The sequence below is a fragment of the Nicotiana attenuata genome, unplaced genomic scaffold (genome assembly GCF_001879085.1).
Source record: "Nicotiana attenuata strain UT unplaced genomic scaffold, NIATTr2, whole genome shotgun sequence".
In the NCBI taxonomy this organism is placed as follows: Eukaryota; Viridiplantae; Streptophyta; class Magnoliopsida; order Solanales; family Solanaceae; genus Nicotiana; species Nicotiana attenuata.
In genome coordinates this window covers 209,771-236,810 of record NW_017670571.1, presented here as the reverse complement: position 1 = coordinate 236,810, position 27,040 = coordinate 209,771, and the positions used below count along the sequence as shown (strand labels likewise).

The following is a 27,040-nucleotide window of genomic DNA, read 5'->3' as shown; positions in this document are numbered from 1 at the left end:
ATATATTACATTTATTTTAAAAGAATTACGTTTTATTCAAATCTCGCTACAATGTCTTAAAGAACTATACTTATAGGATTTTAAATGTGAAAGAGTTTTATAGTTATATGGAGTAGTTTTTTGCTAGAGGCGATTTAGTATTTAAATAATTATAAAAAATAATAAAAGTTCCTAACATGATTGCATATGATCATTAACCGAATTAAGTATGATAATATGATAAAAAAGATAAATTTTATTTTTAATTTAAATTCGAATTTTAGAACTTTATCTATAAATTCAAAATTATCTTTTAATTCAAAATTCGTGTATATATATATATATATATNATATATATATATATATATATATATATATATATATATATATATATATATATATATATATATATATATATATAATGCTTAAATCCGTACCCGACAAACCGCGGGTAAGTCGAGTACAAGAATCAAGAAAAGAGGGGATAAGCTACTTAAATCTTCTCTATTTCTCTCTGCTCTCAACAATGGAAGCTCTTGCTCATGGGCTTCTACCGCTCAGTGCTCTTAGAACAATAAGTCAAAAAGAACATAGGTGTCGCCATGTCGGTTCAATCCATTTTCTTAGCTCTCCAGTTCCATCTTCTCTTAAATTCAGTGCACCCATAAAGGTTCGTGTATCTAGTTTTTTTTGTGCATTTCGTTTGTATTTATTGCTAGTTGAGATTTCTGAATTGGGGTATGTTTGGTTTGGTTCAGTATAGAAGTGGCATTATAAGGATGCAAGAAGAATATGAGTTGAAGCAAATGAAAGATATGGCTGCTGCTAAAAAGAGATGGGACTCTCTGGTATTTTTCTCAGACTAATATTGCAATATTTCTTTTGACAGACATGTAGATGGAGGGAGATAGATGAAAAATTAAGGGTTAATTTGTATGCTATAGGATGAAATTAGTGCCGGGTTGCAATTTAAGTTATATACACTACAATGTAATGAGAAGGGGAGCCTTGGCGTATCTGGTAAAGTTGCTGCCATGTGACCTGGACGTCACGGGTTCAAGCCGTGGAAATAGCCTCTTGTAGAAATGTAGGGTAAGGCTGTGTACAATAGACCTTGTGGTCCGGCCCTTCCCCGGACCCCGCACATGGCGGGAGCTTAGTGCACCGGGCTGCCTTTACACTACAGTGTAATGATGTAATTTCACTTGTTATTTACCTTTTGTTTAAAAAGTAAAACCGTTGCTTAGTTCACGTTTCGGATAATAATGATAGGATAGTTAAAGATAATCTGTGAGGGAGTTGTAGATGGATCGGAAAACTAGAGGGGATGGTTATGTGTCCCTAAAAAGAAAATAAAAGGCAAAAGCGCAAAAGTATATCTTACTCTTTGAACTTCCCATGGTTCAGTCCGTTGTTTCATGTTATTAGAGTAATTAGCTAGCTCTAAGAATAGCATAGATGCCCTTCTTTGAATTCAGGTGTCAAAAAGTGAAAGTAAGGACTATGAACATGTTTTGTTCTCCTAGGAACTTCTTTTCCAATTAACTGCCAACCTAGAGGAAGTGGAATAGTTTGAGGCGGACCCAGGATTCAGTGATCGTGGGGGCACCATGACATTCAATATAAATTTATCACTGCTCATAGAGATTGATACGGGGGCCTAGGCTAATATTTGACTATTTCTTGAAGACATTTGCATGTATATATAGATTTTTTGCGGAAGTTACCGGGTGTCTGTGGTCCCTCTTGTTAAGGTGTGCGTCCGTCTCTGGGAATAGTTACTGCATGCATAGTTGCAACAATGTTTGATTTGGCCTTCTTTTTAAGGCAAGATCAGAGTTTGTTATTGCAAGTAAAGAATGTCTTCCAAGCCCATCCTCCTAGGTGATGAGTTATATCACAGTTTCAAATTGTTAGAAATTATAAGTCGCGCAATCTATTAATTTGTGCTGTACGGAAACATCTTAAGCCTTGATTTATCCTTCATTAAGTTCTTCAATGTTATACTATGAGAATAACATCTGTGTTCCCTTTTTGTTCTAGATCAGAGATGGGAAAGTTAAAGTTCTTACCCCAAGGGAAGCTGGTTATGCAATTCAACTCTCAAACAAAACGCTGCTTGATGTTCGTCCCTCTATGGAGCGAAAGAAGGTGGATTCGACTTTCCTTCAAAAACCACTTCTCTCTACTATCCACATTACGAGGCGAATGCTAAATGGCTCAGCGTTGTCTCCCTTCCGTTATTTCACTTTACATGCTTTACACAATTCTCATTTAATAATTGTGCCAGTCTTTGCTTAACTCTGCATGTCAGTGGCTTTTCTTCTTTCAAAACTCCTTGCTATGGTTCAATTGCATTGTCTAAAGCTTATTAAAGTTTGTGATGTGTGAGCGCCCACATTTTGTTGAACAAAAATTCCTCTTAAACTCTAGGTTCATGCCTTTTGGGATATGAATTAGATTAAAAGCCAAATACATTCCTGCTTAAATGATCGTGTTATTTTGTTGTCCTAGTTATCATGATTTTCTTAACTGTTTTGCAGGCCTGGGTAAAAGGCTCCACCTGGATTCCAATTTTTGATGTTGATACTAGTTTAGAACTTGGTATTCTTTCCCGGAAAGCAACAAACTTTTTGCTGGGTAACAAACTTTCCCTTTTTACTATATTTTTATCTTTGTTGTTACTTAGGAATGGCAGGCGGTGCGGGGCGGTGCGGGTGCGGGGCGGGTTCTGTCTGAACCCGCGAAATTTAAACCCGCCCCGCCCCGCACCGCATAGGATTTAAACCCGCATTCACCCGCCCCGCACTCCACCCGCATTCACCCGCCCCCCATCGCACCCGTAATTTTTTGAACTCTTACGCATTAAACTATAAAAGAGATGATAAGATGATCTAAGTACTAATAAACCAACGAAGAATTCAAACATTTTGGATAATTGAATTGAAAGGACGGAACAAATTTTAATTCCTTTAACAAAAATTTCTAGTATTAATACCAGAAGAAAGCATGCACTTCCATATGTACATGGAAAAAATTTTGTGAAACTAGAAAATTTGCTATGTTCCGAAGCAGTATGTAGTCAATTCATGACTTCAACCCGCAACCGCCCCGCAACCGCTTAATTTTAAATAACAATGCTTCTAACCCGCCCCGCCCCGCCCCGCCCCATTGCCATCCCTAATTGTTACTCAATGAGACACAAAGACATACAACTTAACTCCAATAAAAAGATATGCGTACCTTGTGTTTTGTATAATTATCAATTTGTGGTACGTCACAAGTGTAGACCTCATCCCTTCTCTTTCTTTCTTTATTGTATTCCTTCGTGAGGATTGCTTTGCTTCTTATTGTGCAACAATAAACCCTCTATGAAGTCCAAATGACACATCTTTATAAAGAAATGAAAAGTCTATATATTTGATGAGCCTCCAATGGAGTTTATATACAAAGGAAGTAACCAATAGTGCTAAGCTAAGTCCTAGAAAGTGGGAAAATATAACCAGTACAAAAAACAAATTACCTGAAAAAGCTAAAATCCAGTTGATACTAAACTGTAGCCTAATGTAACTGAACATGGACCCATTCAAACCTAACAGCAAGTGGTAAGTTGTAACAATAGTAGTACATGTGCTATTACGCCCCTCAAGTTAGGCGTGAAGATACAATGCCTAACTTGGGAAGCATGCGTTGGAAGGCCGGCTTGGACAATGGTTTGGTGAGTGAATCTGCAAGTTGATCAACGAAGTGGATATGCGATATGCGGACTAGTCCACTGTGGACTTGGTTACGAACAAAGTGAAGATCAACCTCAAGGTGCTTTATTTTTGTATGATGTACTCGATTCTCGGCAATGTAAGTGACCCCAAGGTTATCACAAAGTATTATAGGAGCAGCAGAGAGTGGCACATGAGATCTTTGAGCAAGTGTGTGATCCAGTTTGTTTCAGACAAGGCAGAAGCAACGGCACGATACTCTGCCTCAGTGGAGGAGCGAGAGACAGTAGGTTGCTTACGAGAACACCAGGAGATAGGCGTCGTGCCTAGATAAACAATGTAACCAGAGATCGAGCGGTGATCATTGATATCACCTGCCCAATCGGCATCAACATAGGTATAGAGGGCAGTTGAAGGTGTTGGGGAAATACGAACATGCTGGGATGTTTCTTTAAGATACTGAAGGATCCGTTTAACTGCTTTCCGGTGAACCACAGAGGGAGAGGTGTTGAACTGGGTAAGCTTGTTTACCGAATAGGTGATGTCAGGTCGGGTAAACGAGAGGTACTGAAGCTTACCAAGCACATATTTGCCATCGGTTTTGGGTGCTCCGTCATCAAGCAGTAGTTTCACGGACGTGCTCATGGGTGACTGAACACCTTTGCAGTCTTGCATCTGAATATCATGTAGCACCTCCTGTATATACTTAGATTGACTAAGAAACAAACTGTCGGCATCCCTGTATACCTCAATGCCCAAGAAATAGTGCAGTAAACCAAGATACTTTAGAAAAAACTTTTTCGAAGAGAGGTAATTACATGTTGAATGAGTGTTTCATTACTGCCCGTGAGTATGAGGCCATCCACATATATCAGAATATAAATAGTAACTCCCAGATTGTGCAGAACAAAAAGAGAATTATAACACTGCGACATTTGGAACCCCATTTGAATCAACGTAACAATGAGTGCATCGTACCAGGCCTTAGGAGCTTGTCGAAGTCCGTAAATGGCCTTCTTGAGATGGCAGACATAGTCGGGATAATCCAGATTTTCATAATCGGGAGGTTGTGACATATATACGTGTTGATTAGTGTAATTAGTAGGAAGATTTGATTAGATTAGATTTTATTCTCTAGCCTAAGTATAGGCTGATTTTATTCTGTAGCTTAATTGTAGCAATTACTGATTTCTTTTCCTAGTTTAGCCATAGGATTCATTGTATAAGTATCAGTACTCTTGATATGAATAATATACTGAAATACAAGAAGCTCTCTTCTTCTTTTTGAAATCATCATGGTATCAGAGCCTCTGCTGCCATTTTGAGGTGAGTTTCCTGCCTCAGCAGCACTATAGGTTCCAGTTCTTTGAAAGAGGTCGAGTTTTTCCTCCCTCACGGTGGCTGTCCGCATTGAAGCCATTATATACCAGTAGTGTGGAAAATAACACCACTGCAAGCTTCCTCAGGCGACGGCGACCAAACCCCACTGAGCAGCTCCGAGAAACACCTCCGCACACGCCTCCACGCGCCACCAACAGGTCCAGCTCCGGCGCGCGTGAATCCCACGCGCCGGCGAGTAGACAGCTTTCCGGCGAGTTTTTTTGGAATTCTTTTTCTCCCTTCTGGTCGCCAGCACAATACGACCCTACCCCAGTTGCAATTTTTTTTTTCTATCATCGGAGGTAGGGTTTCTGCTTCTCAGCCCTTGTTTCCAGTAACGTTGCTGCCTTTTTTCTTTCTTGGAGTTCAAGTTTAGATTCTGGACTACTAATTAAGAAACAATGGGGGACACCAAATCAACAGATAACTCTCTTTCACATATGGTTAATTCTGTTTCACAAGTTAGCACAGTTAAATTGGATGGGGCTGGGACATATCTTGCTTGGTCAAGATCTTGTTTGCTTTTTATTAAGTCCAGAAAGTTGCTTAGTTATATTACGGGAGAAAAGAAAGCACCTGTTGTGACTGATGCTAGCTATAGTCAGTGGGATTCAGATAATTCCCTAGTTATGACACGGCTTTTGAATACTATGCACCCTCGAATTTCTAAACAGTATTTATTGCTTGATACTGCTGAAAAGATCTGGAATTCCACTAAGCGCACTTACTCTCGTATGGGAAATGACGCTTAGGTCTTTGAAATTCGAAATAAGATTCATGCCACTTAGCAAGGTGAGTTGACTATCACTGACTACTATTCCGAGTTAACTGGGTTATGGCAGGAAATTGACTACTATCAGGATCTCCAAGTGAAGTGTACCGATGATGCAGTTCTCTTTCAAAAATTGGTTGAAAAGGAAAGGATATATGATTTTTTTGGCTGGTTTGAACCCAGAATACGATCAGATCAGGGTCCAAGTTCTTGGTAAAGTTCCTTTTCCTTCTCTTGAGGATGCATACTCTTATGTTCAACAGGAAGAGAACCGACGAGGAGTCACGCTTTATTCCACACCAATCGAGAAGTCTGGGTTAACTGTGTCTCATGAGCAAACAAAGGCGTTCACTTCTGATAAAGATCACTTGCACTGTGACTACTGTGGAAAGTCAAGACATACAAAAGAGACATGCTGGAAACTGCATGGTAGACCAACTAGAGGTTATGGAGGCAAGCGTGTCGGTCTATCAAGGGGTCAAGCTATTATTGCAGAAAATGTGGAAACATTTGGAGAAAATGCTTCAGGAGAAACTTTGTCTTCGGAGGAAGTTCAGCACTAGAAAATGCTTCAGGAGAAACTTTGTCTTCGGAGGAAGTTCAGCACCTTCGCCGTCTCCTGAACAAACTTGACACTTCTAATGTTGGGACTTCCAATTATGTGCAGTCAGGTATTGCCTTTAATGCCTATCTTAATTCTTGGATTATTGATTCTGGTGCGAATAGACACATGACAGGCTCCTCTAAAGGCTTTCAAAACTACTCTCCTAGTCCCAAAGGGGACTGTGTCAGAATAGCCAATGGCTCTCTAACTCCTGTCTCTGGAACGGGTTCTGTTATCTGTACACCTGATATTACATTGTCATCCGTTCTTCATGTACCTGAGTTTCCCGTTAACTTGTTATCTGTTAACTCCATCACCAAACAACTAAAATGTAGTGTCGAGTTCTTTCTTGATTATTGTGTGTTTCAGGATCTTCAAACAAGGAAGAGGATTGGCAGTGGTAGATTGCATGATGACTTATATTGGATTGACGAAACTCGAGCCTTTGGTCAAGCCTTTTTTGGAGGAAATAAGAACGTCAACCAAGAAATAATACAGTGGCATAGACGGTTGGGGCACCCATCCTTTTTTGTTCTAAAGAAATTATATCCTAGTTTATTTTCTAGAACTTGTCTTGTGATGCTTGTGAATATGCCAAGCACACTAGAAACTCTTATCCTTTAAGTGACAATAAAAGTACTATCCCTTTTTCGACTATTCACTCTGATGTATGGGGTCCCACTTAAACAGTTTCCTTGGCTGGTAGTCGATGGTTTGTTACTTTTATTGATTGTTGCACTAGGATGACTTGGGTATATTTGTTAAAGGCAAAAAATGAAGTCTTCTCCTGTTTTCAGTCGTTTCATAAGATGATTTGTACCCAATTTGAGGTTAAGATAAAAATCTTGCGAACTGACAATGGCACAGAATATACGGGTAAAGATTTTGGTGCGTATTTGGAGTCTTTTGGGATAATCCATCAAACTAGTTGTCCTTATACTAGTGCACAAAATGGGGTTGCTGAAAGGAAAAATAGGCATTTGCTAGAAGTGGCACGATCTCTAATGTTTACTATGAATTTACCAAAACCTTACTGGGGGGATGCCATTCTAGTAGCCGCCTACCTTATCAATAGAATGCCACTTAAAAACCTCAATTTTCAGAGTCCTTTAGAAGCTTTGAAGAGTAAGAATGATTATATTGTTCCTTCGAAGGTGTTTGGCTATGTTTGCTTTGTTCACACTAGGAGTTCGGGAAAACTTAATCCTAGAGCTATTAAATGTGTCTTTATTGGGTATTCTCCAACACAGAAAGGGTATAAATGCTATCATCCTCCTTCTAGGAGATCCTTCGTCAGCATGGATGTTACCTTTCGAGAATCTGAGCCCTATTACAATAAAACACCATCACCTCTTCAGGGGGAGAGCTATAAGAATGAAGAGATGATTCTCACTGTTGAAATGATTCCCACTATTGAAGCCACTAAGACAGGAGAATGTGAAATTAAAGAAAGAATTCAGGGGGAGACTATTGGGCGTTTGGATAAACCTGATTTGATGACTTATTCAAGAAAAAAGAGAGCTGAAGAAGTCATCGTGCAATCTACTGAAGCTCATCCCTCTTCTGCTGTTGAAACCTCTTCTACTGGTGAGTTATCTACATTTCCTAGTGAGTTAGATGTACCTATTGCTCACAGAAAAGGAGTCAGATCTTGCACCATACATCCTTTATCTAACTTTGTCTCCTATAATTCCTTATCTCCTTCCTATAGAGTTTTTGCCTTGTCTATTTCTTCTGTGTCTATTCCCCAGAATTGGAGGGAAGCTTTTGCAGATTCTAAATGGAAGCAAGCTATGATTGAAGAAATGAAGGCCTTGTTAAAGAATGAGACTTGGGATCTTGTCACTTCACCACTAAATAAGAAATTGGTTGGCTGCAAATGGGTCTTTACTGTGAAGCACAAAGCTGATGGTTCGATTGAAAGGTTCAGAGCAAGACTGGTGGCTAAGGGGTTCACTCAAACTTATGGAGTGGATTATCAGGAGACATTTGCCCCTGTTGCAAAAATGAACACTATTAGAATACTTTTGTCTTGTGCAGTTAATCTTGATTGGGACTTACAACAGTTTGATGTGAAGAACGCATTTCTTCATGGCGACTTAGAAGAAGAGGTGTATATGGAGATTCCTCCTGGATTTGATACTGAACAAAGTCAAGGAAAAGTGTGCAGATTGAAGAAAGCCTTGTACGGGCTGAAGCAATCTCCAAGAGCTTGGTTTGACAGATTCTGCAAAGCAATGATCTCCTTCGGTTACCAACAAAGTAATGCCGATCATACCCTCTTCATGAAACACCAAAAGGGTAAACTCACTCTTCTCATAGTTTATGTTGATGACATAGTAATGACAGGGAATGACAATGAAGAGATGGCCCGACTGAAGAAGCTGTTAGCCCAGGAATTCGAGATCAAAGATCTAGGGAAGTTGCAATACTTCTTGGGAATTGAGGTTGCTATATCAAAAAGAGGAATCTTTATTTCTCAAAGGAAATATATCCTAGATCTCTTGAAAGAAACTGGTATGACAGGTTGCAAACCAGCAGAATCTCCCATTGAAAGTAATCACAAGTTACAAACTGGGGTTGGAAAGTCAATTGATAAGGAGAGATATCAGAGGTTGGTTGGAAAACTTATTTATCTCTCTCACACTAGGCCAGATATAGCATATTCAGTTAGCTTGGTGAATCAGTTCATGCACGATCCAAGAGATCCTCATATGCAAGCTGTCTTTCACATTTTGCGGTATCTGAAGTCTGCACCAGGAAAGGGTCTACTTTTCTCTAAACATGGTCACCTCCAGATAGAAGCCTTTACAGATGCGGATTGGGCTGAATCTCTAGATGACAGAAGATCTACGTCTGGTTACTGTACACTCGTGGGAGGGAATGTAGTTACTTGGAGAAGCAAGAAACAAAATGTTGTTGCTAGATCCAGTGCAGAAGCAGAATATAGAGCAATGGCCCAAGGTGTTTGTGAATTGATTTGGCTACAAAAGTTAATGGATGAATTGAGATTGTCTGAGGCAGGGAAGCTTTTGTTATATTGCGACAACAAGGCTGCAATTAGTATAGCTCATAATTCTGTTCAACATGATAGAACAAAATATGTTGAAATTGATCGACATTTCATCAAAGAAAAGATTGTTGGTGGTACCTTGAGTTTGCTTCATGTATCGTCAGAAAAGCAGCTAGCAGATGTGCTCACAAAAGGTCTCAGCAAAAAAACTTTTCACACTTTGGTTTGCAAGTTGGGCATGTGCGACATCTTTGCACCAACTTGAGGTGGAGTGTTGATTAGTGTAATTAGTAGGAAGGTTTGATTAGATTAGATTTTATTCTCTAGCCTAATTATAGGCTGATTTTATTCTGTAGCTTAATTGTAGCAATTACTGATTTCTTTTCCTAGTTTAGCCATAGGATTCATTGTATAAGTGTCAGTACTCTTGATATGAATAATATACTGAAATACAAGAAGCTCTCTTCTTCTTGTTGAAATCATCAATACGTCTTCATGAAGCTTCCCTTGAAGAAACGCATTGTTGACATCTATCTGACGCATTGTTGACAGCAAGAGTGAGTACTGTCCGAATGGTGGTGGGTTTAACCACTGAACTAAATCTCTTGTAAAAATCAACCCCAAGCCTTTGGGTGAACCCTTTTGCAACTAAACGTGCTTTGTACCTATCAATGGATCCATCAGAGTTAGTTTTAATTCGAAACAACCACTTACAAGAGTCAACGTTTCTGGTGTGGTCTGGTGGAACTAACTCCCAAGTCTGGTTTTTCATCAATGCATCAAATTCAGCCTTCATAGCGTCCCTCCAATTTGAATCTTTTTGTGCTTGCTTGTGAGTTACAGGCATTGGATGTGTTTCTGGCTGGGAGATTTTTGCAGTGTAATCAACGTTCTTTCTTCGCTTGAAAATGTTGTTTTGCGACCTTGTTACTACACGATTTGGCTCTATTTGTGGAACATGAACAATGGGATCAGTGGGTCGAGGCAAACTGTGTGATGAGTTTGGGCGACGCCGCTAAACGTGAATAATTGGTGGTCGGCAAGTTGAGGAGATAGGATGAGTAGAGGGGGCAGAGGGTTGGTCTGGAAGACGAAGTGGGGCTGTAGGTTTTCAGTAGCAGGTGATTGCTGAAATGCATTAGAAGAAGAAGATAAAGAAGCAGTTTGATTGTTACCTGGGTCATGAGTTGCAGATTGATCTGGCTGTGGGTTGTTCCCCTGTGCGGCACGAAGTGAACATACATCTTGGCTTGTATTTCGCATCAACGGAAAAGTGGGGGGTAGCTGAGTGATAGTTGTATCAATCGTATTTTTTGGTTCACAGAAAATATTATGATTATTCTGATCTAAAAGAGTTTCCCAATTTGAAATGAGAAGTTCTATTTTAAGTTTTAACTGAGAAAATATATTTTTAAATGGGAAAATATCTTCTAAAAATTTTACATCCCGTGATAGCATGGCAATCTGGGCCTTCCATGTAGTGAAATTATGACTACCATACAATTTTATGACTACCAGACAATTTAATGGGCAACTGAGATGATGGGTTGAATTGGATTAGGTGTTTGAAAACAGTGGTTTTGTCGGCATTAACAATTGGTGTAGAGGAACCCATTTTTGCAAAGAGGAAAAAAAGGATCTTGGATAGTTTACTCGTTAGAGTGTTGTTTTGGCTATGAGACCTTATAAAGGCAGAAAACTAGAATGAAAAGTCTGTATATTTGATGAGCCTCTAATGGAGTTTATATACAAATGAAGTAACCAGTTGTGCTAAGCTAACTCCTAGAAAGTAGGAAAATATAACTATTACAAAAAACAAATTAACTGAAAAAGCTAAAATCCAGCTGATACTAAACTGTAGCCTAAAGTAACTGAACAAGGACCCATTGAAACCTAACAGCAAGTGCTAAGATGTAACAGCAGTTGTACATGTGCTATTAATCTTCAGTTGGATATAATCGCAATTTGGAGTACAAAATTTAGTTGTTCAGATTGTTAATCTTTTGTTTGACATTTTACTTACAAAATTTCTTCAAACTATTGCACAAAGCATATGTGTGAAAATCTCTTTGGAGTACCCGTGCAACAAAAATCCTTTTCTAGTTCGTATAACAATGGAACAATCTCGAGTTGATTTGAAAATAGTGACAGAAAAATTTCTTTCACAGGAGAAATATACCAATATATCTCAGATTGGTTGTGTTTGATACGCTTACATATAAATTTGTAATTAAATAAATAAACGTCTTTTTGACTGTCATAGTGGTCTTCCGGAAACAACCTCTCTGTCTTTTTAAAGGCAGGGGTAAGGTCTGCATACACTCTACCCTCCCAAGACCCCTCTTGTGGGACTACACTGGGTTTGTTGTTGTTGTTGACTGTCATAGTGCATTCTCTAAGGTTCTGATCGCTAATTCATGTATCTTCTTCACAATAGGAGGTTGGTGGAGTGGTGTGCCTTCTCTCTCTTACAACAAGTATGCTATAAACAACCCTTTTATATTTAACTCGTAGATTTGTTCTTTGTTTCAGTTCCTTATTTTGATTATAAAGTATAAAATAATATCCTTTACAGACAATTCTTATCAAATGTTGAGGAGAAATTTGCCAAAGATACAGATCTCATTGTGGCATGCCAGAAGGGACTGAGGTGAATTTATCTGTCTATTAACCACATTTCAGATTTTCTTCTATAAAGTAAAACTTTGCACTCTGCTGAATAGAAGTAGCTCGGGAAGAATCTAGGTGAAATTAGTCAGTATACTACTGTTGCAAAGGGAGTGGACGTTCATGTATCTCCATGGTGACCCAAGTTTACAATTCAATCTGAATTAGGAGAATCTGGAATTTTCAATGGTATCGAATATGACAATTCAATATGCAACTATCTGATGTATCATAATTTGAATCCTTTGTAGCATAACACTTGACTGCTTTCTTGCACATTAAAAGGAGCAATCGAAGAGTGCGTATAGATCTAACTGGCAGAGTGTCACTTTCTGAGGTAGTAAGTGTCTCGTGCTCGTAGTAGGTCTGTAGTCTGACAGATAGATTAGGCACTGAAAGATCCTTATGTTCATGACAAATCTAGTAATTTGTGTTCCTTATTGCTCATGCGTAACCCTTTGCATCAGGCAGGTCCATTGCGGCTTGTGAGGTGCTATACAATGCTGGTTACAACAACATTTTCTGGGTTCAAGGTGGTTTAGAAGCTGCTGAAGAAGAGGTTTCAAATTAATCTTACTTATGTCTTTTTGCCTTTAATATATATTCATCTTTCCAGAATAAAAGTTCATATATTTAAATACAATTTGGATCAGGATCTTGAAAGAGAAGGTCCTCAACCATTTAAGTTCGCAGGAATTGGGGGGCTTTCAGAATTCCTCGGGTAATTATTTCATGCTTGTTCCTGTACTTCTAGATGCCTTCATATCTGATAATGACTTCTTACTTCTGGTGTCTAAATTTTGATGTAAAAAAGCTGTATGTCATCCTTATCTGTTTATAAAGTACAATCTCATGTCATGTAACCACAGATGATGTCATCAATTAAGCACTGCACCTGTATATCACAAGTTCTTTCTATCACTTTGAATAAATAGCACAATGCATGTACTTTACTATTGGAGATGCTCTTTCTGATTGTTCATTTGAGCTAGCTTTCTAGAGTACAACAACAGCAACCCATTATAATCCCACTTAGTGGGGTCTGGGGAGAGTAGTGTGTACGCAGACCTTACCACTACCCTGGGGTAGAGAGGCTGTTTCCAAATAGACCCTCGGCATCCTTCCCTCCAAGAACTTCCCACCTTGCTCTTGGAGAGACTCGAACTCACAACCTCTTGGTTGGAAGTGGAGGTTGCTTACCATCAGAGCAACCCCTCTTGTCTTAAAAGGAATATTTATCTCTCTTTACGAATGTGTCGCCATTCTATGATTCAAAGGATTTCACTAGCTATAGTGGTAGCGCATACCTGAAGTAAGGGCTCGTAGGTTACTCATGCCAAACAAACATCCAATAGATTGCCTCTCATTAAGAAGTATTCACCACATATTCTACTTGATTATTTATCAAAATTTCAAGCTCTCTTTATCATAATGAGTTGGTGCTTGGGAGAAAAGCTTAGATCACAGACTTGTATTAATAGACCTGTAGTTGCATGTCCCATTAACTTTTGTCATAAAGTGGTTTTCTTTGTAATCGCTTACAATTCTTTGGATATTGTCAGTTGGACTGACCAACAGAGAGATGCTGCTGCTAAAGAAGGTTGGGGTTACCGATTGGCTTTTTCTGCCCGATTGGTACTTGGTTCTCTTCCCTTTGTGAATAGAACAATATTCTGGTTCTTTAGTGAACTAATGCTTTCTGCCACAGGTTGGAGTTGTTCTTGCTGCTGATGCCCTGTTTATTGGAGCACAGAAAGTAGGACAATATCTTCAGGAGTTAAGGACTCACTGAGATCTGTAGTTGGAGCTTGAAGTTACGCGTGTGCCTTGCAGCCATAAGGAAATGATTTTGTTTTCTGAATTCAGTAATGAGTTAAGCGGCTTTCCTAGCATCCTTTTCTGAAGCTAGGGAACTAAGATGAAAATCCATTGGCAGGAGTGTCTCAGAGCCTGGGCTCCTGCCCCAACCTTTAAATGCCTTGTATTTGGCTGAAACATTTTTTAACTGAGGTCTTCTCATGTAGGACACAATGAAGTGATTTGCCTTGTTAATTTGTGTAATGTGAATAGACTTCAATGGTTGATGATCCTTAATCTGCATTAATATAGTTTGATCCAGGTTTGAATATTAAGTATGAGTTGTCCTATATTTACAAATTTGCGGCTTGGCATGCCGGATTTAGGCAGTACCCATGTTCATACATCATGATTATGAAAGCAAGGCAAATTGAAGGGTCCAGGACTCCACAAAATTATGTATTACTCTTTGAGCTGTTTCTTTACTAACCGACTTTCTTTTCTTGATTAGGTAATGAGTCAACCAAGTTTTCTACTGAGGTCCTCCTACATGTAAGCCTCTGGAGATTTTACCCTGATGTATTATCTCGAATTGTTCATTACTTTATTCAAAATTGTGATAGAGTTGTGTTTTGTCCTGTTTTGTGCCATCACACTCATCAGAAATTTGATGGGTATGATCTAAAAATCTCTTCATCTACCAGCCTCAAGAGTAACAGGTAAAAGTCTTTACTTTGAGGTCAATGGTGATACCCATGAATCTTTAAATGTTTTCCTGTGATTCTAGATTGCTCCCTATTATACAGGCATTGCCTAAAATCATCTCTGTGGATTTTGCATCCAAGGGCGTGGCATGGCAGTCAAAGAAGTGGGTGAAAATCAGTGTTCAAATCCTAGCAGAGACCAAAAATAATAGGCTACTCTTTTCCCATCCGCCTAAACTTTGGTGGCCAAAGTTACCTGGTACCTGTGATAGTGGGTGATAGCAGTTACGCAGTAGAATAGTCGAGATACGAGATACGTACAAGCTGACCCACACACACCACGATTATTCAAAAAAAAAAAAAAAAGTCTGGATTTCTTGGGACTAAGTAATACTGCTGCTGGAGGATATAGTGTGAATTCTTCTTGTCGAGCAGCTTTTTCCTGGTGCAACTGCAGGTGTTTCAAACAACATTTATTTGAACATTGTTGTTGAACTATCCGTTCACTCAATAGCTAATTAAATTTGAATCGATGAAATGCAAGATTCCTGATGATTTTGGTAATGATAATAGGAATGGCAATGGGGCGGGGCGGGTGCGCGGCATGTTTAAGCTTATGCGGGCGGGTGCAACCATTTTTTAAAAACTTGATGCTGTTGCGGGGCAGTTACGGGTGAGGTACTTTTGACTAATACCATCGTGAATTTGCTGCTTTTCTCACAAAATTATGGTTCTTCCATTGGCTATCAGTCATATATAATTGACTGTTTCTTAATATTGAAAATGTTGATTTGACAAGAAAGATTTAAAAATCTGAAAGATGATTAATAGACTTTCATGAATACAAAATCTTATTTTTGTTCAGCTGCTCCAAACAAAATACACCAAAATCTTAATTCACCAAAAATTCTTAGATGGTATAGATCACGTAGTGGATTGCAGATAATTTTTAACTGAATTTGTCCCATAGATCAAACTATTGTTTTCTCTCTCATAATTTTATGTATGCAAATAAGAACGGGAAGCTTTAGAAGAAAAAATTACTCATTAAAATTGAAAAAATAGAAAACTTTTGCTATGCGGGGTGGGACGGGTTTATGCGGGCCGAGACGGGGCGGGTTGAAAACTGAAAATTTTGTTATGCGGGACGGGTTGAAATCTTCACGTGTTAAGGTTGAACCCGCCCCGCAACCGCCCTGCCCCGCCCCGCTGCCATCTCTAAATGATAATCACAACTTTTCTATTGGTTAATGTGAGAAATAATATACCGAAATATTATATTATTGATGTGTTTAACTATAATACAAGTACCCCTATTTATAACAATACACAATACCTACACTACTCCTAATCCATGTAGGACTATGCTTATTTACATAACAACTAACTAACACTCCCCCTCAAGCCGGTGCATATAATTATAAATCATATGTGCCGAGCTTGTTACATATACAATTAATACGAGGACCAGTGAGGGACTTGTTGAAAATATGTGCAAGTTGATCATTCAACTTCACAAACTTTGTAGCAATATCTCCTGAGAGTATTTTTTCTCTGACAAAGTGACAGTTAATTTCAATATGTTTAGTTCTCTCATAGAACATCGGATTTGATGCAATATGAAGGGCAGCTTGATTATCACACATAAGTTCCATTTGGCTGATTTCACCAAATTTCAACTCCTTGAGCAATTGTTTGATCCAAACTAGTTCACATGTTGCCATATCCATTGCTTGATATTCTACTTCTGCACTAGACCGAGCAATTATATTCTGTTTCTTTCTCTTCCAAGACACCAAATTGCCTCTTACTAAAACACAATATCCAGACGTAGAACATCTATCAGAAGGTGATCCCGCCCAATCAGAATCTGAATATCCAACGATCAGCTCATGGCCTCGATCCTCAAACAGTAATCCTTTTCCTGGAGCCGATTTTATATACCGAAGAATGAGGACAACTGCAACCCAATGACTATCATAGGGAGAATCCATAAACTGACTTACAACACTCACAAGAAAGGAAATATCTGGTCTAGTCACCGTGAGATAATTTAATTTACTAATCAGCCGCCTATATCTTGCAGGATCGCTAAGCGGCTCCACCTGTCCTGGCAGAAGTTTAGAATTCGGATCCATCGGAGTGTCAAAAGGTCTACATCCTGTCATTCGTGTCTCCTCAAGAATGTCTTACACTTAGTTATACCATCCTGATCATTGCCAGTAATAACAATATTGACAACAAGACCACCAGATGAATGCAGAGACTTGAAGCAGAATGCCGATAAAACACAGAGTGATTAGTGTCACTACGAGTCATGCCAAACTCCTGGATAATTATGCTGAACATACCAAACCAGGCTCGAGGAGGCTACTTCAGACCATAAAGTGACTGACGCAAGCGACATACAAGGCCTGATAGAGACGCCAATGGCAAACATCAGCCATGGATAGAAAAAGGCGGACTGATGCTATTTTAGCCACGGGAGAGAATGTACCATTGTAATCGAGCCCAAATATCTGAGTATATCCTTTGGAAACAAGACGGGCCTTAAGTCGATCAACCTGACCATCCGGACCAACTTTGACTGCATAAACCCAACGACAACCAACAGTAGATTTACCCGAAGGAAGAGGAACAAGCTCCCAAGTACCACTCGTATGTAAAGCAGACATCTCTTCAACCATAGCCAGTCGCCATCCTGGATGAGACAATGCTTCACTTGTAGACTTAGAACCGACATAATGGGGATTAGCATTAAATGTGGCCCGTATACCTTCCCGAAGTGCAATCGGTGTACTAGAAAGAGACAAGTCCGTTGTAGGAGCAGGATCACGTACAGGACGTGAATTAGCTGGGCCTAATGCTGGGTGCGGATGACGATGATAAGTCAAGAGTGGTGTTCGTGTGGCTGGGGATCTAGGAGGAGCAACACTATATGCCTTAACGGTTGGAATAGGTAAGAATTCTGTGGCGGAAGGTGAAGGAGGAGCTATAGTAAACTCCTCAAAGGTCGGTATTGGTAAGACCTCAGATATATCAGGATGGTTAGAAGAGGTAAAGAAAGGTTTAGACTCAAAATGTTACGTCAGCTGATATAAGGTACCTACAAAGATCAAGTGAGTAACAACGATATTCCTTCTGAACACGAGAATAACCAAGGAAGACACATTTGAAAGCACGCGGAGCAAACTTATCTTTCCCAGGGGATAAGTTATGAATGAGACATGTGCTCCCAAAAATACGAGGGGAAAGAGAGTATAAGGGTGACTGGGAAACAATACTGAATACGGAATCTGATTTTGGATGGGAGATGAAGGCATCCAATTAATCAAATAACAAGATGCGAGAACTGCATCGCCCCAAAAATACAATGAAACACGAGATTCAATAATAAGTGTGCGAGTAGTCTTAATGAGGTGCCTATTTTTTCTCTGCAACCCCATTTTGCTGAGGGGTATAAGGACAAGATATCTGATGAATAATTCTTTGAGAAGTCATAAATTGCTGAAACTGAGAGGATAAATATTCTAAGGCATTATCACTGCGAAAAATGCGAGTAGAGACACCAAATTGATTTTTGATTTCAGCACAAAAATCTTGGAATATAGAAAACAACTCAGAGCGATCTTTCATTAAGAAAAGCGTAGTACATATTGAATAATCATCAATGAAACTAACAAAATAATGAAATCCCAAGGTTGAACTGACACTACTAGGACCCCATCTATCAGAATGGACTAAAGAGAAAATAGACTCTACATGACTCTTAACATTATGTGGAAAGGAGGCTCGGGTATGTTTCCCGAGCTGAAACGACTCACAATCTAATGTAGATAAACTAGACAAACTAGGCACCATTTTCTGAAGCTTGGTAAACTCGGATGTCCTTAACGTTTGTGAATTAGGTCTGGAGGATCTGTAACTAGACATGCTGTGGAGGGATTGAGTGAGTTAAGGTAGTAAAGGCCTTCTGATTCACGCTCTGTGCCAATCGCCTGTCCCGTAATACGGTCTTGCGTAATAAAAGAATCATCAATAAAATATATACCACAATGGAGGGAACGAGACAAACGACTAACATATGCAAGACTAAAAGGACCGCCAGGGACATAAAGAACGGAATCTAGAGTGACAGAAGATAGGGGATTAGCTAGTCCAACTCCTTTTGCTTTAGTTTGAAATCCATTGGCTACAGTAACAGTGGGAAGAGACTGTGAATATACAATATTTGACGAAAGTGATTTACTACCAGAGATATGATCAAAAGCGCCTGAGCCATGACCCATGGTCCAAGAGTACTAGACTGGGAAACACAAGCAAAAAAATTTACTAGCAACAGAGGCTACTTGTGGAGATGTCTGCTTACTTGCTCGGTACTGAAGGAACTCATTATACTCCCCTTCAGATAAAGAAAATCCCTGGTTACCTGTAGTCTCGGTCTGAGCAACATAAGTATTTTTTGGTGGTCGACCATGTAAAGAATAACACATTTTACGAGTGTGTCCAAGTTTATGACAATAAGAATACTTGAGTCTTGATCTTCCAAAACGACCTCCTCCTCGTCTATTCTCCATAGTCTGAGATGCCCAATTTTCCACTGTCTAGGAAGCGAGAACAGAGGATTCAAGTGTCTTTGATGAGATCACTAGGTGACTTGATGCTGCAGAAACGCGAAGTAATCGAGAGAATAATTTATCAAATGTAAGGACAGTCGGTCTAGCCAAAATTTGGTCACGTACTAAATCAAGGTCATTAGGAAGTCCAGCGAGTGTAAGAACTAGAAACATTTTCTCTCATTTCTCTTGTTGCTTTTCAATACTAGCAGAAACTGGCATCAGCTTCTCAAATTCTTCCATGACTGCCTGTACTTGTCCCAAGTAAGTAGACATATCCAATTCTTGTTTCTTCAAGCTTCTCATTCACGATATCACATCATAGAAACGAGATATGTTATTAGTATATAAAGTACGAGCCTTTTCCCAAACTAAATAACATGCCTGGAATGGGCAAAACAAAGCATCAACTTGGAATCAATAGATCACCACAAGATATTACATAACTGAGCATCGATCTTTTTTCATTGTGCTTTGGCCTTTTAATCTCCCTCACTAGCCTTTTTGGTTAAGTGATCTTGAACACCTTTACCTCTACACCACAACTCCACAGACGAAGCCCAAGATAAATAATTTGAACTCCCAAGTAAGGGTTCAGAAGTAATCATCAAGATTGAATTTCAAACTCCACTATTTTTGGAATCAAAAGCATCAATGTTACAACCCATTTTCGCGTACGTTAGATCACGCCATAAGTTAGTCGATGTAAATCCGAGAAAATATTATCTTTGAGATGATAAAAAGTTAATCCTATTGGTCTGAAATGATACAAGGGTGCAAAAGAGTGGTTAACAAGTATGAGAAGTTAAACGAATCAAGGATGTTGTAACCCGTATTTTCGGGTAAAACTAGAGGTGCTTAATATGCTTAGGAGGTTGTATTTTAAGGTATTTGAATCATATAATATCCGTATCATAAGTCTTGAAGTCAAACGAGTTATGAAACAAAAGTCGACAAAAGATGTCGCAACTTACGTTCATAATTTTACTTAAACTTTAGGTCAAATGTTACAAAGTTTTTATCCATATTTTCTTGGAATTACAAGGTTATATACCCACCAAATTGAAGATATACGAGTCTAGTTTCCAACGCTTTAAAACGTTTGTCAATACGACATTGTTGTAGAGAGATATTCGTATTTTTGCGAGACCGCACAAACAGCTCTCTATGGGACCCACATAGGTGATTGAGATATGTTGATATATATGAGACACCTTAATCCCGTTTTAACTCATTATTTTTCATTCTCTTAAGACCCTAGACACCTTAAAACACTCTCTCAAGGTTCTCTCATGATCCAAGACCCAAACAAAGGGCAAACAACACAAATCAAGTGTTGGAAATCCCGTGGCGCTAGTAAGTTTCTTGTTCTTCTTGTTATTGCTGATTTTTGGTGTGGTTCCAGCTCGTGTGGTAGGTTGTTTTAATTGGTTTATTTTCTAAAAAATACTCTCCCAAGAATTTAATATCAACCCCAGGTGATTTAATTTCTTCCAAAGTGATTCTAGTGCTGAAAAACCCGAATTGATTGCTAGTTTCGCTTCCTTGTTCTTGTGGCAACATTGGAAGGAAATTTCGTGGTGAAGTAAGGTCAAATTGGAGTTGTTTTATCTATTTAAATATAAGGAACCTATTACTCTACATGTATTTAAGATTATCCAAGTTGCGTTTAAGTCGTTGAAGCTAAAACTTGTGAGATATCTATCGAAAAGCCTGTTAGTAGTGTTGTTGGTTGGTGGACTGTGTTGGGAGGTTTAATATGATTAATTGATGTTGTTTGGGCTATTTGGTGATTTTTTTTAACTTGTGGAAGTCATATAAATAGGGGAGGTTCTGTCCGTTTCATCGTAAAATAGGGGGCGGTCGATATATAATAGTTACGACGCTTAAACAATAACGATAGTATTATTTCTCTTATTATAGACTAAGGTGTCCTGGCATTTGCATAGCTTGAGGTTGGGTAGTATATACAAGGTATGTGAGGCTATCCCTTTCCTTCTTTTGCACGACTCCGATCATAATGTAATGAACGAGCTTCCAAAGATACTCCACTCTTACAAGCTAGCAATACTTACATTGTTTCCCTTCTTATGGAACGATTGATGTTGATGTTGCTTCTATTATTATTATTATGTTATCAATGTTATTGGTACTTCCTTATTCTTATAAGATTCATGATGAAGAGTTAGTCCTAATAATGTGTACGGAGGATATCGATCTTACGTCACCTGCGAAAGGTTTAGAATGTGATTCCAATTAGTCCATCATGCATTATATATATGTATCAATTTTACTCTACCGAGACACGCTATAGTCGGTAGGGTACGACACCTATTGTGCACCACTGATCAGTTGGGTTTTATCGAGCTCCACGTGGCCGGGTATGATTCTACCAAGCCTTATGATGGCCAGGTAGGTTTTACCGAGCCTATTATCGCCGGGTACGATATGATGATGATGCCGATAGAGGAATATATTTTTAAAAGTTTATGTGTGTGTATATATATATATATATGTATATATGTATCATGAATTTCATGTTAGTAGACCTCAGAGGTACTCAGATGTTACAGGTTATATATTCTTTATCCCTGTTTACATTACCATTCTTATTTATGCTTTCTTACCTTACATACTCAGTACTTTATTTGTAATGAAGTCCCTTTTATTTGTGGACGTTGCATGTCGTGCTACAGGTTCTGATAGACAGGTAGGCGGAGCTCCCCCCTCCACAGTAGGCTGCCCAGTTCAGCAGTTATTGGTGATATCCCTTCTCCGGACTTGCCGTGGTCTTGGTATGCACTATTGTTATAGACATTATGGATATGTTGGGGCCCTATTCCGGCAATGTTGCAGCACTTATATTCTTTTAGAGGCTCATAGATAGGTGTCGACTTATGTATAGTTTGGATTGCCTTATCGGCTGATTTTTGTTGTATAGTCTCTCATGGTAGCTTGTTAGCTGGTACCTTATATATAGCTTCATGACAGCCTTGTCGGCCCATGTTACGTATGTTCATGCCATTATCTATCATTGTTGGTTGTTTAGGATTCATGTCTACCATTTATGTTGACCTCTTCGGCCCTTATGGATAATAAAAAAGGTTAGATAAAATGTACGTTGGTGCTCACAGGTATGGCCCTGGTGCCAGTCTGGGTCATGACAAACTTGGTATAAGAGCAAGTCTGTCCTAGGGGTTGTCTATGAGCCGTGTCTAGTAGAGTCTTGATTATGGATATGTAGCGCGCCACATTTATAATCAGGAGGCTACATGACATCTAGGGTTGTTACCTTCTTCCTGAATCTAGATCGTGCGTAGAGTTGATTCGTAAGTGTTCATCTATAATATTCACCTTGTCTTCTTTCAGCGATGCCTTCGACTAGGAAGCAAGCGATTAGTAGACAGCTTGATACAACTGCGGGAGAGGGTACCAGTCAGGTGCCTCCAGCAGAGCAGGCCAAAGTGAGGCTCAGAGTGAGATGCCGTCTCATACCTCATCTACTCTGTGTCCTCCAGATGATATTAGGAGGGACCCAGCACCTCCAGTTCCTCCGTCTGGCACTACAGACCATGATATGCGTAGTGTGGTGCATTTTTTGACTAGATTGGTAGCTGCTCAGGCTCAGAATACTGGTGCTGCTGATAAACCGGTTAGTGCGAGAGTTCGTGATTTTATTAATCTAGATCCTCCAGTGTTTAACGGATCAGACCCCAAGGAGGACCCGCAGACTTTTATTGATCAGGTTCATCCTACACTACGGGTTATGCACGCTAGTGATACTGAGGTAGTAGAGTTGGCTTCTTACCGGTTACGGGATTTAGCAGTTTTCTGGTATGATAGTTGGGAGAGATCGAGGGGTACGAATCTAGGATTGAACTCGGTAGAAGGAATTCTAGATTGCATTTAAATTGAGTAGAGTGAGATCTTGAACCTGAATTATGGGGAACATATTTGCGGTTAGGATAGGGATATACCTAATCGCCTTGCTTTGTTACTATACGGGAATTATTAATGCGTACTTGTTAATCCTAATTCAATAGGAATATAGGCCTTGGGTTAGCTTGAATAGACGAGTAGTACTTCGGGAGAATATAACCAGTAATATTAACCCTGTCAATCAATAAACCAGATAAATTAATTAGATAATTTAAGTAGAAAACTCAACGGGATTGTTAGCTAACCCATAACTCTAGAATATTATCTCTCATTGAATTCGTCTCTAATATTGCCAACTTGTTTCCTTTAATCTCTTAGTTTGTTCGTCTAGATTAGTTTTAGTTAAATATTCATACTTTAGGATTCGCTTGAATAGATTAATTTTTTGGGTTTAATTTAGTTGGTAGTTAATCGCAAGTTCCAGTGGGTACGATATCTGGACTTACAATCCTATATTTCTTATACGACTACGTATACTTGCATGTGCGTCTGGGAGCAACAGTCAGCCCTCGCATCAAGAATATGCTTCATATTTCCTATATCCCATTGTAGTAGTATTGATGGGTTAAATCGTGGTTAGTTAGTATAGAGAATTATTTGTTTCTTATTACATTGTATAGGCAATTGGCCTAGTGGTATTGCCAAAAGTCTACAAGACAGTTTATTTCCCAAGAGTTTAACAGTTTTATAACCAAAAGTATATGCTAGTGTTACACGTGTTAATATTTTTAGCTTAGGAAGCCTGTGAGATTTCCACAAGCCTGTATCGTTTTTGGGAAATTTTGGCTACATTATGAGTAACTCTGGAGCAATATACAAGATACACTACTAGAAATTCGCTAAATACCGACCAACTTTGATCGGTTATGGCCAATTACCGATCAAAATACGGCGAAATACGCTTGGACGGATCGGTTATGGCCAATTACCGATCAAAATGCGGCCAAATACGCTTGGACGGTATTTTGATGGTCGTTTTAATATACCGACCAACGTTGGTCGGAAATTACCGACCAACGTTGATCGGTATATTAAAACGACCATCTGAAGATTTTAAATGATTTACCGACCAACTTTGGTCGGAAATATATTTTATTAATTTAATTTTACCGACCAAAGTTGGTCGGTATATTTAATTTATATTTTTTTATTAATTATTAAAATTAAAAAAAAACCGACCAAAGTTGGTCGGTAACTGAAAATATATATTTTTTTTAAAATAATTAAAATGTAACATTACCGACCAAAGTTGGTCGGTAATGTTGAATTCTGGAAATTCCTTGTTCATTAATCGGCCAACTTTGGTCGGTAATAGTCAATTATTTTTTTTATTATAAATACCGACCAACTTTGGTCGGTAATTTGTAGTTTTTTTTTAATTAAAAACCGACCAACTTTAGTCAGTTTTTTTGGGTTTAATTTTGGCATAAAGTGCCTATTTTGGTAGCTACACCACCTGCCAGCATACCAATACAACAACACAACAACAACAACAACAACACAACAACAACAACAACAACAACACAACAAGAACAACAACAACAACACAACAACAACCAAACATTCAATAAATACTTTAAAACTAACAAATTAAAGTTCAATTGAACATAACAATCCAAAACCAAGTTAAAACTAATTACAACAAGTTCAAAACTGGTTCTATTTATCTAGTTCAAAGCATATAAGTCAAGAGGTGTTTGTACATCATCATTATCACCTTCTGATGAACTTTCATCTACAAGACGGTATAGAGAAGGGTCTTATAGAGGACGGGAAGAACGATCACGGGGAGGACGGGAGGAACGATCACGAGCGGGAAGGGAGGAACGATCACGTAGAGGTCAAACCTCTGGCGATGACTCACGAGACCGGGGCAACGAAAATGCTCCAGTAGATAGGAGAGTTCTTATCTGAGCTTGCATGCCAATGAATTGAACATCTCTAACCCTTTCTCTTTCCTTGACCGCTTCTAACTAGGATGTGAGCTTTGTAACAGTCTCCCGCATAGCGGAGAGGCTCTCCCCATTAAGTTGCTCGCCTTGCGAGGAAGTCCCTATTCCTTGCATTCCACACTTATAGCGATGGAACTTTTTAGTAGGAAGCCTGTATACCTTCCCCCATTTTGGACCGCCAAGAGACTCCAACCATATTCTTTCAGCATCCTCGTCTGAAGGTTGGGTTGGCTCGCCCGATTCACCAGCTGGATGACTGCGCATGAATACCTCCACGTTACTTTGGTAGCGACCCTATATTATTTTAAATTAAATCAGTATTTCAAAATTCTTATAAAAGTAAATTATAATACTTAAAGAAAAGTGAAAGCTTACCTATGCAGTCGAGGCCTGGTCCTCGACCCACCTTTCTTGATCCGTCTCTTTCTTCTTCTTCACAATATGCGCCTCCTTGAATAGCTCATCATGGCTCATTGGACGCCCCAACTTCTTTTCCTGAAAACAAATTAATTTACTTAATAAACAGAATAGATATACTTTGAAAAGTACAATAATTTAAGCAATTACTTACCAATATTCTTTTTACTCTCCCTAGGCTGATCGCACCTCCAGTGTGCAAGGAGCCTCCCTTCTCGGATGCGCGAGCTTTCTTTCCTTTTTCGCTCCTCTCTAAGAAGTCTGCGGTAAGCCATTGCCTTTGCAAATCATTCCATAAATTCTGAAGTAACCAGCCAGGCCTCTTGTTCTTCTTTCTAGCATCGGAGAAAGCATTCGCCAATCTCTTGCGAGCTTTATGATGAAAATTTGCTGCCACTTCCGCGCTATAGCGGTCTTCCCATACACACTTGCTCTGTATTTCAAAAGTTAAATATTATATGGAAACATCATAAATATAAATTATTAAACTTCTTAAAAGAATATTTATACCTTAAATTGATTGAAAATTTGCTCCTTCAGCGAGAATGGGAAATCGGTCCAAGTCGCATAAGGGCCATCATAAAACTTTCTGATGGCATTGGTGATTATCCTCGTAGTCTTATTACTCGGCTTGAACCTGCAATTTAACAGTAAAAACACATTAACATCTTAGTAAAAACGTTACAAAACAATATACGCAAAAATAACAAATAACTCTTACCCATCAGCCTCACGGACTATGATGATCCTGTCATATTGATCATAATGCACTTCCTCGTCATCATTGTCCGAAGCATATGTATCGGAGGCATGTGTGGACGGTGTAGGGGGTCAGAGCTACTGCCTCGCAGGCGATGGCCTGAAATAGATGGAGTCGCTGATGAAGATGGCTGCGATCCCTGTGACTGCGACATAGCTGGATGCGACCCAAGTGGCTGTGATACTGATGGCTATGACCCGAGTGGATGTGACATGGATGGATGCAATCCATGTGGCTGTGATATGTAGGGATGTGATATAGATGGCTACGATGCAGATGGCTACGATCCACGTGGCCATGAGGCAGCTCGACTGTATGTCGTACGTATAGTCCTATGGCCCTATGATGAAAGACCTGGTGTGTGGATAAAGATGTAGGGCTCGTGATGCTGTGGCAGCTCAGTATAGTTGTGTGGTGGAGGATAAGACATAGGCATCTCTGAAGAGGGTGGAAAAGAGGGAGTATTATAATCTACCATCCTCTTTCCCTTCCTAGCCTTTTCTCGACCCCGAGAACCAGTAGGATCATTGTTACCTTGATCCTTGCCTTCCATCTGCATAATATAATACATATTTAGATTGAAACATATAAGAAACTAGCTATAAACCGAGAGTGCTTTAAAAAACCAACTTTTTAATCCTCATCGACGAATTGTTTCTCGTCCGAGAATTCTTCGTCCTCACTTGTTTGAGCTTCATCAGTTGATTCTTCATCCTCATTTTCT

At 39.2% G+C, this 27,040-nt stretch overlaps 1 protein-coding gene across 1 annotated transcript; it reads left to right on the top strand.

The window, feature by feature from the left end:
• The first annotated feature begins 402 nt into the window (after nt 1–402).
• LOC109241105 (rhodanese-like domain-containing protein 11, chloroplastic) lies at nt 403–14,263 on the top strand. The gene is made up of 10 exons (XM_019407824.1): nt 403–649; nt 738–827; nt 2,023–2,130; nt 2,523–2,619; nt 11,902–11,941; nt 12,040–12,114; nt 12,603–12,690; nt 12,785–12,852; nt 13,694–13,766; nt 13,840–14,263. Exons 1-10 carry the CDS (start codon nt 506–508, stop codon nt 13,921–13,923), a joined length of 867 nt encoding a protein of 288 aa, XP_019263369.1. The 5' UTR covers nt 403–505; the 3' UTR covers nt 13,924–14,263.
• The last annotated feature ends 12,777 nt before the right edge of the window (nt 14,264–27,040 follow it).

Coding starts and splice junctions, on each gene's coding strand:
- LOC109241105 (XM_019407824.1), top strand. CDS start 506: ATGGAAGCTCTTGCTCATGGGCTTCTACCGCTCAGTGCTCTTAGAACA. Junction 2,131..2,522: donor CCTCTATGGAGCGAAAGAAG/GTGGATTCGACT, acceptor ACTGTTTTGCAG/GCCTGGGTAAAAGGCTCCAC. Junction 13,767..13,839: donor TGGCTTTTTCTGCCCGATTG/GTACTTGGTTCT, acceptor TTTCTGCCACAG/GTTGGAGTTGTTCTTGCTGC.